General features: G+C 38.2%; 1 protein-coding gene across 12 annotated transcripts in view; it reads right to left on the bottom strand.

Moving 5' to 3' along the window:
• Positions 1 to 14,524, bottom strand: part of CDK12 (cyclin dependent kinase 12) — a 62,599-nt gene extending 48,075 nt beyond the window's left edge. For 11 of the 12 annotated variants that reach the window (XR_009693020.1, XR_009693021.1, XR_009693023.1 and 8 more), the window contains exons 1-4: positions 12,905 to 14,524; positions 7,373 to 8,257; positions 1,229 to 1,405; positions 205 to 344 (exon numbers count right to left, since the gene is read on the bottom strand). Coding sequence is in view for 3 of the 12 variants with exons in the window: in XM_061143900.1 (XP_060999883.1) it covers positions 205 to 344; positions 1,229 to 1,405; positions 7,373 to 8,257; positions 12,905 to 13,950 (2,248 nt within the window). In the remaining 9 variants the exon portion in view is untranslated. The remainder of the gene's footprint in view (positions 1 to 204; positions 345 to 1,228; positions 1,406 to 7,372; positions 8,258 to 12,904) is intronic. The other variant, XM_061143901.1, reaches the window with a different exon arrangement.
• Positions 14,525 to 15,079: the final 555 nt, after the last annotated feature.

Genomic DNA, 15,079 nt, shown 5'->3' with positions numbered 1-15,079 from the left:
CCCCCAAACATTTTCAATGGACAACCAGAAGGAAGGTTTTTAGAAGATAATAATTATATTATGCTTTTGGAAAATTTTAGTCTATTTTGTAACTTTTGGAGACCAAATTAGAACTCCAAGTTTACTTTTGCTAAATCCACTTAAAACAGCAGTATGGCTAAATTTTTCACCTTCTGACATCTAGAATTTTTTGGCATTATTTACCTGTGTCTTTGTCCTTTGCTTTATATACCTGGCCATAAGTTCCCTCTCCAATAATCCCAATAATGTCAAACTTGTCCACACAGCGTTTCCCCCAGTCACTTTCTGTCTGTCTTCTTTCTCCATAACGCGGACAACAAATTCTAAAAAAGGCAAAACAAAAAAAGAAAACAAACAAAAAAGTTGCTCTAAAAATTTAAGCGTATTTTTTTTTCCTGCATCACATAGCTTGTGGAATCTTGTTTCCCAACCTGGGATCAAACCCATGACCTTCAGTAGAAGCTCAGAGTACTAACCATGCCAAGGAATTCCCTAAGTGTATACAAAGAACAAAACAGAATTCTTTTATGATGATTTCTTTGATTCCTGGGTCTTTTATCAGTTTATTTATTAAAAAGGCAGGAATCAAATAATATAAGATAATAAACAGTCTCTCACAGTGGCTCAGATTTTTCTTTTTTTTTTTGCTTCAGGAAGACATAAGATCAAATAATAGAATTGCTGCTTACTTCCTAACTTCTTACTGGCTTTCTCAACTATAGAATGGGAAAATAATTCCTACATCATAGGGTTACTATAAAAGTAAAACTTTGGCAATAATATATGGTCAATAAATAGCAACTGTTTTTCTTACTAAGAGAAGAAGGCTAACAATCAGAAGAGCAAACTCAGATTCTACTACATTATGACATGGCAACTCATGTAGTTCAGGGGAAAAAAATCCTGCATCTATTAATTCGTCATTAATAGGTACATGGTTGACATCCTCTGTATAAAAGGATTTTTTTCCTCTTTAATACTCTTAAGTAGCATGAACTCAAAAGATACCGTGGGATCAATGTTCATGGTAAACTTGAATTTGGGAAATTATTACTTTTCTAAAAAACATGACAAGGTATCTGGGGATGTAGATGAAATAATTTTATCTGTGAAAATAAAGGAAGATCTACATTAGGCCCAATCCTCTATGATCCTAATGGTGTAGGATGTGGGCCAAAGGTAGGGTTGGATCCTGCCAAAAACTCACTTTGGTCTCTTTTTGTATGGTTGCTGAGGTGGTGTGATTGCCTTTGGTTCTGGGGAGTCTGGGGGAGATGGATCCCCACCAGGGAGCTCTGGAGGGAGAGGGAGGTCTGTGAGTAGGTGCCGTGGTCTTTGTTCTTTCTCTTTCTTCACAGGTTTTGAAGGTATAGTTTCTTTCGGACTAAACAACAGAGAGGAAAAAAAGAAAAAGATCACAATTACTTAAAGAATGTGCAAATAAAACTCAAAGATTGTAATGTCTGGTTATTAAGAGATTACAAAGATTTTACTTTTAAGGGAAAAGCCAAAAAAAAAAAAAAAAAAGGGAAAAGCCCCTGTAATATAACATAAAGAAATGGAGTTAATCACAGTTAAAGAGACTTGGATTTTGCAAAAAGAAATCTATAGTATGTTAAAAAAAAAAAAAAAAAAGACCTGGGATATTATTTGTAGAAACTTTAATAAACTCTTTACTGTCCTCCCGAAGATGCTATCTGGATTTTTATTGAGATGAAATAAAATACAGGAAGTTATAATCTTAAATTTGCAAAGCACCATGGCAACCTGCGTAGTCACCAAACCTGCTCTAAAGATTTCAATAATGATGGAAAGCCCAACAGTGTAATACTACTATGTTACTAAAGATACGGAGAGAAACTTGGAAAAAGCAAAGAGTATTTTAGAGTGTTTTGTAAGAAATACAGCTAAGCTGGAAATCAAAATAAATGAAAAATTCACTGATTTATTCTACTGGTTGGGAAGAAAAGGCAATCATATTCAACTACCCAAAATGGATAAATAACCCTCAAACTAAGAATCTAAGGGGAACGAGTCCAAGAGACTATTTCATAATCATTAAAGCACTGGTGGCTCAAATGGTAATGGTAAAGAACCTTCCTGCCAATGCTGAAGACATGGGTTCAATCCCTGGGTTGGGAAGATCCCGAGAAGGAAATGGCAACCCATGCCAGTATTTTTGCCTGGGAAATTTCATGGAAAAAGGAGCCTAGTGGGCTACAGTTCACAGGGTCACAAGAGTCAGACACAACAATGACTAAACAACAACAACAAAGTACTGGCAGCAGAAAGCCTCTCCAACTAATTATAATAGTCAGCAGGGGAACAAAAGGGATGGCTTTTCTGGAATAGATTAGAAAATTCAATTTTCAGATCTAATTTTTTAACCACCTCTACTTATGAGTAAAAGAAGGATTTTGTGCCATTCATGTCCTCAGAAAAGATAGGCAGTATACTAATTCATGTATAGAAATAAAACCATGATAGTCTTTTGTATTCCATCACAGTATCAGAAGATTAAAAAGGATTTGAGAATCCTAACCACAGTAGGAACCTCTTCTACTTTTTCAGCAAGTGGTTAATAAGAGAAAACTTTCATAAATACTACATAGAACCATAAATGCATCTAAGGGATAATACAGCTTGCAACATATCTTTTTAAAGCATACTGCTACCTTCAGTGTGTGAAACACAATCTCAAAAGCTACTACTTCCTATTGTTTTTCATCATTTTAATCTCAAAAATCATACAAAATAACAGAATCTAGTTTGTACCATATCAACCAGAACTGGGGTAGTCAAGGTAGAGCAAAACAATCATCTGAAATTTTCTGTTAAATTACTGATAGTGATGAACACACACCAACTTGCGGTAAGATTTTTCTACCCTGAAACAAAGTCTGTTACAAGAAAACTCTTGGGTCAGGATGTCAATAGATTTTTAAAATTTCCCCAATTTTTAAGACATTCAGAAAAGAAAATTCCTAATTTTTCAATTACTATGTCAAAATACTTTTTATAAACTTTAATTCATGATTCAAAAATAAAGTTCAGCTTGGTAGTGTGTCACTAGAATTAAATTAACTGAATTTTTTCACCATCATTTCATGTAAGTTCAGTCTATATTTTACATTTACATCTTATTTTCTCCAAAATTTACTTTATGAGTTCAAATATTATTTGCTATTATGAAGATGTACATTGCTTCTGAAAAAATTTATTTGAGTACGATATTTCAAGAAAGAATTGAGTGTTTGATGGGATATGTACTACCAGTTTAGAGCACACAAGTTAAACAGAGGTTAAATTTTGTTTCAACAAATTCCACGTGCCAAAAACCCTGCAATAATGATGCGTAAAATAAAAATGATAGAATTTCAATGCTTAGCAATATTATGGTCTTTAGCCTTTAGTGTAGGGTACTCACTAAAATAAAGCTCTATATAGTTCTGAGAACATATGGTAGATGCAGAGAGGGTCTAACATAGTGGAAGAAATATTGAACACCTAAGCCATTACTTGAAGATTCAGTACCAGAAAGAACTGATTGACTCTATCAATATCAGTATTTCCTGCTTCTCCATTTATACCAGTGGATGGGTTCACTCATGGAGACAAAGTTGCATTAATGCCTGTGTATAACTAAAAAAAAAAAAAAAAGTTGTCAAATCCCAGACTACTCAAATTTTAGAATATGGATAGTCTCTTGGAATTTATGATGCTGGAATTTATTCTGTAGGTACAATGTAAATGCCTCTTATAGGTCTTTACTGTTAATTAAAAAAAAAAAATGAATTTACACATGAACTACACAAAAAGAAAATTAACTTGTTTTTGGGCCATGTCACACAGCTTGTAGGTTCTCAATTCCCTGACCAGGGATGGAACTTGGGCCCACAGCAGTGGAAGCTTGGAGTCCTAACCAGTGAAAAGTCAGGGAATTCCCCAAAATTAATTTTTGTAATTTTCAAATTTAAAATAAACTACTTTAAATATCCCCATCCCTGATGGCTCAGTGAATAAAGAATCTGCCGGCAATGCAGCAGACACAGGAGACATGGGCTCAATCCCTGGGTTGGGAAGATTCCCTGGAGGAAGAAATGGCAACACACTCCAGTATTCTTGCTTGGGAAATCCCATGGACAGAGGAGACTGGGTGACTAAACATGCACTTTAAATATGGTCATTTATCTCCTTCCTCTTCAAGAAGGTTGTTTAAAAAGTTTGATTTTTATAAACTTCTATTAAAATTTGAATGAACACATTAAAAACATTCTATTAGCATTCTAATAAAATAGAAATAGAAAATAAGCATTCTATTAGCAAAATCCTAAGTTCAAATCTGACATTTAATAGGTCTTTTATACAAGAGTTCAGTACTTTAAAAATACAGCCTTTAAGAATCTTGTAGACTCAAGTCTGATAAAACTCCAGATGAACCAGGCTATTCAAAAAATAGAGAAGAAAACAACATTTTAAAAACCCTACATGGTTAACTGAAAATTTAAAGAAGAGTATACAGATGATTGGACTTCCCAAGTGGCTCAGTGGTAAAGAACCTGCCTACCAATGCAGGAGACATAAGAGATGCAGGTTTGATCACTGGGTCAGGAAGATCCCCTGGAGGAGGGCATGGCAACCCACTCCAGTATTCTTGCCTGGAGAATCCCACTGACAGAGACAAGGGGCAGGGGGAGTTACAGTCTGTAGGGTCGCACAGAGTCGGACACAACTGAAGCAATTTAGCCGCATGCATATGGATGATCTCCTTAAAAGAAACATATCTCCATGAACAGCTATGTCTGTGAAGAATGCATTATATGAAAGTGGATGTTTGGAAACCTTTGCTTCTAGAAACCAAGAATTGTAGACTGTCAATCAGAAAGGTTTTTGCAAATACCATTAATTAAATTCACTCTTCCATTTGATACCTGGGTCTATATACTTCTGCTCAATATATATATATATATATATATACTCACACACATACGTTTGAAAGAGAGATTAATTCTTTTCCCAAAAGGACAAATCCTCTAATACAAGCTTTATATCATCCATGTGACAAATAATTTCTTAACTACATGCCCAATTTCATTTCACACAAGCCCTGACCCTGGTTCCTTCAGCAGTTTTACTTATTCAAATAATGAATATTTAATGACTGCATTCTATGTTTTATGTTTAAAGTACTACAGGCCATAAAAAAATGTATAAGTCACATTTTCAACATTTAAGCTCCTGCAGTCTTCTATGACATAAAGTACAGAGGAATAGAAGTTCCATTCACAACTTTCAGATTTCTTCCTAAAAAGTCTTCTTACATAAAATTATTTTTTTGGGACTTCCCTGGCAGTTCAATGGTTAAGATTCAGCACTTCCTATGCAGGGGGCACAAGTCTGATCCCTGGTTGAGTAACTAGGGTCCCAAATGCCACACGGACAAAAAAACCTTTTTTTAAATTAATAAACAAATGTTTTTCATGTGAAAGGTACAGCTGGTACATGGAAGGAGTGGCACCAAATAAGTAAATGAAGACAAAAACAGAAAAGCCATCTAGAGTTTTAAGTTAGTACATAGTGAAAAAATAACTGATATTGGAAGAAATCTTCACTTCCATTTTTCTACCTTTAATAAGGATTATTAAATGAAACAGTTATACTTTTGGAATCAGAATTAATATGTAACGAAAATAATTTTTCTCACTTCTCTCTCGCGAGTGTTCTTAAAGACAGTTACACATACTCAAATAAGCACTGAATGGTCTTACTTTACCCTTCATTTAGAATCTGAAAGATAGAAATCTCTATGTGCCTTCTATCAAAATGGTTCCACCTCCGCAAATCTGCACTCTACCCTGACTCATGGTAGACAGGTTCAACGTCTACTTGGTTAGCCAAGTAAACATTTCAAAAGGAAGATTCCTAGCCACACTGATATGATTCTAGCCACTATGTAAACTAATATTTAAACAAGGTTCCCGTGGAAAGATAGTGGCCTAGATTCCCTCTGGATGACTTCTTTTTCAACAAAACTACAAAAATATATATTTTGTATCTATGATAAGTATATTGTGTACCTCAAACAAATTTTTCTACATAAATTTCAGGTTCTTTTCTTCTCCTTTGTAGTTCTCAGGATGTGGCAGAATTCATTAATACCTATTAATATTAGAAAGAGCATGTGGAATTTTTCTTTAAAATCATATTTACCACTATATATAGTAATGGAGCCATTCATTTAAATAGTCTCTTTTCCCATCATTTATTGCACTTGCACCTTCTAAAAAAGCACAGAGAGTAGTCTGAAAAAATATAGACCTAAAGGGCTGAAATGTATCACTATTTAAACTACTGCTGTCACCTGGAAAGTAATGGAAGCTTGGGAATTCGTCTGGGATGCACAACTAATAATATTTATTTCTGTGCTTACGATGAAAACTTGTTGTATTAAGTGAAACTCATATTCTCTATAACAAGAGGGCAGAATCTCCATAGAAAAAACAATAACCCGAAGACTGCCAAGGTATATGTCACTGCTCTATCAAGTTTGGTTATACTTGCCTAGCTAGGCCCACCAAGAAATTAAACAAATGTATTTCCTAATGCCGTCCATGAAATCAGATTTGTGCTTCAAATCATTTCAGGTCTCAATAATCAGAGGACTCATTAAAATGAGAGCTCTTCTTATCACCACACTGTGAATTTATATCCTAATTAGCAAAGACTCTACATATTGTTCTTTTCCTTCTTAAGGATAATCTTTTTAAAGCATCAAGATGGAAAAAAGTCAATTTAAAAGACATTTTGGGGACCACTTAGGATATTAATATTATTATTATTGATATGCTACTGATATTATTCAATAAGTGAATGTTTTTTAGGGTGATAAAGGTATTGTGATTATATAGGAAAGTGTTCTTATTAGGAGAGACATGCTAAACTATTAAAAAATGTCATAATATCTATAGTTCAAAAAAATAAGGCAAAAAATTAACAACTGGTCAATCTAGGTGAAGGGCATACAGGTGTTAATTTTTCTGCAGCAATACTAAAATTTTCAACATAAAAATTTAAGGATAAAAACACATGATTTTTAAAAGTTTAAATCAAAATTATTGATACTCTTGTGAGAAAAAGAATTACTAGACCTCAAACTGTAATTCTCTTTTCCTAATCATGTCATACATAAGGACTTTTTCCACTGAAAACCAAACATCACAGGCATTTCCTATTCATGAAAGCATTCTAAACAGACATGCATCAGAACAATTTTGACAAAGGCTTGAGAACAGAAACTACATTACACTTAGATCAAGAGGGTTAAAATTTCCCAGTTAACTACAGGACTTACCTATCCATGTCATCATCTCCCAGTAATAAGGGTGGGAGGGGCAAAGGAGGCAACGTTGAAGTTTTTAGGTGTGGAATAGCAGCTGTTACAGATACTTGAGTCTTCACAGAAACCTGTACAGGGGGCTGAGAATTTGCCTGAGAGGACAGAGTAGATGTCCTTGGATGAACAGAGGGGGGCAAAGTTGAAGTACTTGAAGAAAGAACCTGACTAAGTGTTGGCTGGGGAGGAGGCAGAGGTGGCTGCTGTGAAATAGCTGGCAGTGGAGGCAAAGGTGGCAAGGGGGGTGTCTGTGGTGGAGGGGTAGTAGTTGGTAAAGGAGGTGGAGAAGTAACTGTGGGAAGAGGTGGAAGGGTCTCCTTTTCAGATGTCTCTGTCTCTTTTGGAGTAACAATCTCCTCTTTCAGTGCTACAGGTTTAGAGTCTCTTGTTCCCTGTACTTTCGTATCTTTAGGAACAGGATGCTTCTCAGAGTTCTCATCCAACTTCACTTTCCCTGTATCTAAAGAATTTTTGACCTCTGTGTTTAGATGTGTTACATTCACCAGTTCAGTATCTGGGGCAGATTTTTCCAATTTTACACCTCTGGGTAACTTTTTAGGCTCCAAGCCTGAATCCTTAGCCTCTACTGAACTGTTTTCTTTTCTAGGCAAAAATATAGGTGAACCCTTGGATTCCTTCCCATCCATTTTTGCTGCTGCAGCAGCTGCTGCTCTTTCCTTCTTTTTCCTACTGAGTTCAGCTCCCAAGCTGGAGTTCAATGGAAGCCTGACAGGTGAGATACTGGAATGTCGACTGCGTGACCCGGATCTCTTCTTTTTACTGTGAGAAGATGAGTGTCTTGAATATGCAGGACTTCTACTTCTAGACTTCATTGATTTTCTACTGGAAAAAGAAAAAAAAATTTTAAATGGATAGGCTATAGTAATATGGAAGAAAATAGTTAAACTATGAAGAACTGTAACTAAAAAAACCCAGTTTGAGTACTTAGCAATCTTAAAAATAGATTGTTGTTGTTGTTGTTCAGTCGCTCAATCCTGTCTGACTCTTTGCGACCCCATGGACTGCAGCACACCAGGCCTCCTTGTCCTTCACTATCTCCCAGAGTTTGCTCAAATTCATGTTCATTGAGTCGGTGATGCTATCTAATCATCTCATCCTCTGCCACCCTTTTCTCCTCCTGCCCTCAATCTTTCCCAGCATCAGAGCCTTTTTCAATGAGTTGGCTCTTCACATTAGGTGGCCAAAGTATTAGAGTTTCAGCTTTAGCATCAGTCCTTCCTATGAATATTCAGGGTTGATTTCTTTTAGGATTGACTGGTTTGATTGCCTTGCAGTCCATGGCACCCACTCTCAAGAGTCTTCTCCAGCACCACAATTCGAAAGCATCAATTCTTTGGCACTCAGCCTTCTTTATGGTCCAACTCTCACATCCATACATGACTAATTGGAAAACCATACCTTCGACTATACAGACCTTTGTCGGCAAAGTGATGTCTTTGCTTTTTAATATGTTGTCTAAGTTTGTCATAGCTTTCCTTCCAAGGAGCAAGTGTCTCTTACTTTCACGGCTGCAGTCACCGTTTCCGAAGTGATTTTGGAGCCCAAGAAAATAAAATCTGTCACTGCTTCCATTTTTTTCCCCTTCTATTTGCCATGAAGTGATGGGACTGGATGGTACCATCAAATAATAATAATAATAATGTATCAATATTGGTTCATTAATTATAACAAATATAAGATATTAATAATAGGGGAAACTGAGTTTGAGGATATGAAAGAATTCTTTGTACCAGTGTCACAATTTTTCTATAAATTTAAAAATGTTCTTTACTTTAAAAAATGGATTAGAAGGAAATAAATCCTTCATGGTAACATATTTCAGTCATATAATCTAAAAATTATCCCCTACTTATTCAACTGAAAGAAGATGGATGGATATTTTTTCCCATGTAAGAAAATATGCACATTCATGATTACTTTTAGAATTTTGGTTTAAATATCTGATAAAGTGAAAACATGATTTTTAAAAGTTATACTTAATGCTAAACGTAGTAACCAGCACACTTCACCAAAACCTAAAATTTTAAACTAGAGAGCTAACTAATTGAGAAATCCCAGGAAAAGATTTTGTTCCTGAATCCTTAGTTTATAATTATGTTGTGCCTATATTAAACAAACTCCCAAGATACAAGATTTAGGATTTACAAGCTACATAAACTGGAGAAACTGTCTTGCCAAAATAATTTATTAGACGTTCTTAAAACTATGATGGCTTCTAATACTTTCAAATATAAAATGATTTCCAATAAACATTTTAGAAATTCATAAAGCAAGGTATTATTGCATGTTCAACTTATTTTCTCCATTATTAAGAAAGGATTGGGAAGTAAAATCTGGGAATCTAAAGGCAGATTATTCTAAATTAAAATCCAACCCCCCCTTAATTCTTTTTACTTTTTAATATAAAAAGTCAAATATGCTACCAGCCATCTCAGGTAGTGCTAGTGGTAAAGAACTTGCCTGCCAATGCAGGAGACACAAGAGACGCAGGTTCGACCCTTGGGTCAGGAAAATCCCCTGGAGGAGGGCATGGCAACCCACTCCAGTATTCTTGCCAGCAGAATCCCCATGGACAGAGGAGCATGGCAGGCTACAATCCATGGGGTCACAAAGAGTCGGACACAACTGAAGGAACTTAGCAGGCACACAATGTGTCCAAGTATGACTGGGCAAAACATAATTTGTCCAATAGTCTAAAACAAATTGTACCCATTTCAGATCTTCAATATCTCCCGTTTATGGTTGATCATTGGTAAGACTGATGTAATTCAAAATGTTTCAAAACAAATAGCATATACATGGTAGGGGAAACAACTCACATGATGTTAGTCATGATTTTCTTATACTCATAATGCCTTTTGGAAATTTTCTTCCAAAAGTTAATTAAAATATAAAATAATCACTGGAATCAAACATCATCATTTATATCAACATGACGATACAAGACGAAACTAGTTAAACGGATTTACTAAATACCCAGTTACTCTTAAGAAAACTAATACATCTCCTGTAAATAAAGTGGCTGAAACTAGAGGCTTTTTCTGAATTACAGACTGGGTTGAAACATTATCTCAGGAAAACACTAAGTAATGTCAGAAACATGCTCTACCACCCACTGTTTCTTTCAGCATGACTAAATCTTCCTAAAGAACTCTGCTACAAATCCTTCAACTTCTGAACAGAATCTTACTGTTAAAAGGACATTTGGATGGCTATAAGTTACAGAAATGTTAAAGTTGAGGTCCAGATCCACTCTTTAAGGAAAAAAGGGGGTAAAAAGGGGACAATAGGTAAATTGTCTTCAAACAGTGAACAAAACTGTCTTTAAAAACAAATATATCTTCCCCCTGAATTAACCTAGGTTCCACCCATTTGAAATGAACTTGCTACTATTAATCACTAATTTGGTGGATGCAAAGACCTTCAAAGTTTCTCTCAAAGCATCTTCAGTCTTTAAAAATGATATCACTTGTTTAATTCTAACTGTCTCTTTCAAGGAAAAAAAAAAAATAACCGAGAAGACCATAAAAGGGATCTATATGTTCCCTACTCTAAGAAACTGAATGAGGAAAAATATGTACACATGCACATACCGCACACCTATAAACATGTAATGCTCTTTACTAGCCAACTAAAAATGTGCATGTGACTCCAGGATTATTATTTACTGTTTATATTTGTGTCCTATAGGATCATGTTGTATTTTCAATTTTTTCTTGATTTATTTTTACCATTACTGCACTAATTTCAACTAAGTGAGTATAGGAAGAGGGAACTTGAGATTTGAATCCAAAAGGAATTATTGTAAAAGCAGCTTGTTTTTTACTGAAACTCGTTTTAGCCTCAATGCAATTCTGTATTCTCAAACCCTCTAACAATCAAAATCCTCAGAACAGCCTTAATGAAACTACTCCCCCAAGAAAACAAATATTCTGAGACTATTTCTTAGGCGTCGGTAAAAAAAAACTAAGCAATTTTACAAATAGTACACTTAAGACATCTACTTAACTGCATATAAATTTACTTCTCATTCCTCCAGAAAAAAAAAGTGATGTTAGCTACCTAATGGTGTACATGCTAAAGTGTTTATAGTGAAGTATACTGATGTATGCAACTTACACTGAGATGAATCAAAACAAATGAAGATGGCTTGATGAAGAGATGGATAAAATGTATATCAAGTATTAATTGCAGAATCTAGGTGGTACATATTTGAGTCCTGACTACAATATAAAATGGAGGGGGAAAGCCTAAGGAACTTCATACTCTGACAGCTAGGAACTCTTGTAACTTGATGAATTCAAACTAGTTTATGAATAATTATAACTTTAAGCCAGCAAAAATTACTCACAGTGCCATATAAAAAACATGGCATGGATTTTTTTCAAATTAGCATAATTTCTCTACTAGTTTTCAACATTTTTCTCACTCACTGATAGAATTTACTGACCAGGCACTGTACCTGGCTATGCACTCATATTTACTAATTAAATCTCGCAACTCTAGAACTAAGTAGTTATTACTCTCATTTCACACACAGAGAAATTAAATTATATGCCAAAGGTTACAAAACAAGATTAGGATTCCACTCAGATGTGACTCCTAAGCCCAAATTCTCCTTTTGTGGAAAATGGTAAGACTACAAAGAGGGAGGTACATACACCTCATCACTTAGGAACAAGAACAGTTTTCTGTAGACAATTCACTCCAACAATTAAATTTCAAACTAACATGGCTTTATCACCAAAAATATCACAGTGAAGATACTATTAGCATTTCTTAAAAGAAAGATTCTGAAAACTGCTGTGGTCACAAGATAGGTCAATGGTGACACTTGTAAAGAAAATCGAAGTATCCTTGGAATCAATTTCTGCCAGGTTATACCATAAAAGGGAAGAACTAATCAGCTTAATTCCCACTAGAAACATCAAAGATGGGAGTCTTTTGTAAGTTATCAAAAAAAAAAAACAAAACACCTGTCTATTAGGAAATAAACTTACAGGTTTGGAGACACAGTGGACAACACAAATGGTAGATGACCTAGGAAAACAGCCTCAAATAACACAAATGAAATCTCCAATCAGGTCCAGTGAAGCCTAAAGCACTAATTCCAAAGTGATTTTTGAAAAGTTAAGATAAAGCAACCAAAATAACTGGATAAACTCTGGGAACCAGTATCAACTCCATGCATTCAGTAAGCAGAAGCCTATGATTTTTCTCACATAGGAGCTTGCAGCTGAAGGTCCCAGCACTGGAAGTACCTACCTTTAGCAGCTTTAGGCATGTGATCTCTCCTCTTCAATTCTGAGTTAAGAGGAGACCAGTCTCACCTACATTATGACTAGTCAACAGCAAAGTGTTCTAGACAATGCCAAACACTGGGGGCTTCCACAAAACGTTAACAGGTCTAACCCCCAGTTCCTCATAAGCCACAGCAGGAAAGAACGGACTGTTAGACAAATAGCTTACCTGGGAAGTGGACTCCGGCTCAGAGAGCGCTTGCTCAGAAAAGGGCTGCTGGACCGCCTTCGACCGTAGGGACTGGGTGATCTCCCACTGTAAGAGCCACTCCTTTCATAGCTGGAAGAACGTCGCCGGCTATAGGGACTCACAGACCTCTGTCGTCTACTGTAGGGGCTGGGTGACCGAGTGCTGGACTGGTAGGCAGAAGGCTCCTTGTAAGGTGGGCTGATTGACGGCCTTCTAGAGGTACTTCCCGGACTCTTCTTGTAGGAGTCGTAATTGCTAGAGGTGTGAGATCTCGGGGGACTAAGGTCATAATCTTGGCCGTAAGAAGCTCCGGAGGGGCTATCATCTTGCTTGGGGCTGTCGGACCACTTCCGGTGGGGACTCCTGGATCTCCGTTTGGGGCTGTCCACGGTTTTGTAACTTTTGGGTGTTTCCCTTTTCCGATGACTTTTACTTCGGTCTTTGTGTCCCGACTTCAACTCACGTTCTTTCCGGGTCTTCTCTTTATGGAGTTTGGATGACCTGGATTCCTTGCTGCTGCTTTTCGAGATCTGCGCCTTCCCGCGGTCATCATTCTCCTCATTTGAACGCTTTGAACTTCCTGATATCCGGTCCTTCGTCGAGCCCGACTTGCTGGAGGCTTCCAGGTTTTTTTCTTTCTCTGTCTGTTTAGTTTTTAATAAGTCGCGGGTACGTCGGTGCTGGTGGTGACGGTGTTTATGCAGGCGGTCGCTGCGATCAGTCCCGCGACGTTCATCATTTTCCCTCCGGTCCAGTTTGAAAGCCAGGTCGTCAGAGAAGGTATCGGAATCAGAGCTAATGTCATCATATTCCACCAAAGGTTTGATAACCGTGCCCAAAGGTGTTGCTTCGGGTGTCACCAATCCCATGTCTTTGGAGTGCTTGGACTTATGCCGCTTGTGCTTCGACCCCAAGCGGTGACGCTCTCTGCTGTTGGAGCTGCCACCTCCCGATGACGGCTGCAAAGTTCCAGAAGCTCCCCCACTCCCGTCCTTCTTGCCCCCATGTCTCTCTGGATTGGGCATTCCCCTTCCCCTGGCCTCAAAAAGGGGAAAAAGTTCCCCAGCACTCCAAAAAGTAACCCCCACCCTCCCCCCCAGCCCCACGCCTACCAAAGCGCCCCTACAGAGGGGTGGGGAGGGAAGGGACGGTAGTCCAGGCTCCTCCTCCCTCCCGTCTCCTCAGCACCCTCCTACATGAGGTGGGGGTGAAGGAGCCAAGGAAGAAATGAGAGTTCCTCAGCAGTGGAGTTGCGAGACAAGTAGCTGCTCGAATCTGTTTCTCCTCCCCACGCCGAGCCAATCCTCGGGCCCAGACGCCGGGGAGGTCGAAGAAGTAGGAAGCCGACGGCCCGGTGCTGTGTGGCCGACTCTGGCTCTGGGGCCCTGTGAGGACTGCGCGGGCCCTTCCCCTACCCGGTAGCCCGGCTCGGGGCGGCTTCCTGTCGCTGGGGTCCCGCGGCCTAGGTGCCTCACGCCCCTTTTGTCCCTCGCTCCTGAGGGAGCCCCTTCTCTAGCTTCCGCCTCACCTAAGTACCTCACACACTCGGCCCCTCACACAGACTCACAGTCACACACTAGGTTAAACCGAAACGGCACTAGGAGGAAGGCGGGGGGAGGGGGGGTAAGCCCAAGAAATACCGCGAGAATCTTCAGTAATCTCGCGGTATTTCGTGCTTCCCTTTCACCTCTCGCCGCTGCTAGCTCAAACAACGCGAGAGCAGGTCTCCAGCCAGAGGAGCATTCCGCCAGATTCTCGCGATAAGAACTGGGCTCGCCATTTGAGCAAATCTTTATTTAAACGAACCAGGGAGAATTTTTTAACTTGAAACTTTATTGATAACTCATTGAACAAGTACATTTTACGCTTCGGCGCAAACTAATTTTCGTGTGTGTGTGGGTGCGTGTGCGTGTATGTGTGTGTGTGTGTGTGTGTAATGCTTAGTCGCTCAGTCTTGTCCGGTTCTTTGCGACCTCTTGGACTATATAGCCGGCCTCTGTCCTTGGGATTCTCCAGGCGAGAATACTGGAGTGGGTTGCCATTCCTTTGTCCAGGAGATGTTCCCCACCCAAGGATCGAACCCGGGTCTCCTGCATTGCAGGTGTATCTTTAACGTCTGCGCCACCAGGGAAGCCCCAGTTTTTGCATACTCTA

This window comes from Dama dama, chromosome 5, assembly GCF_033118175.1.
Source record: "Dama dama isolate Ldn47 chromosome 5, ASM3311817v1, whole genome shotgun sequence".
In the NCBI taxonomy this organism is placed as follows: domain Eukaryota; kingdom Metazoa; phylum Chordata; class Mammalia; order Artiodactyla; family Cervidae; genus Dama; species Dama dama.
This window is presented reverse-complemented; position numbering and strand designations above follow the sequence as displayed.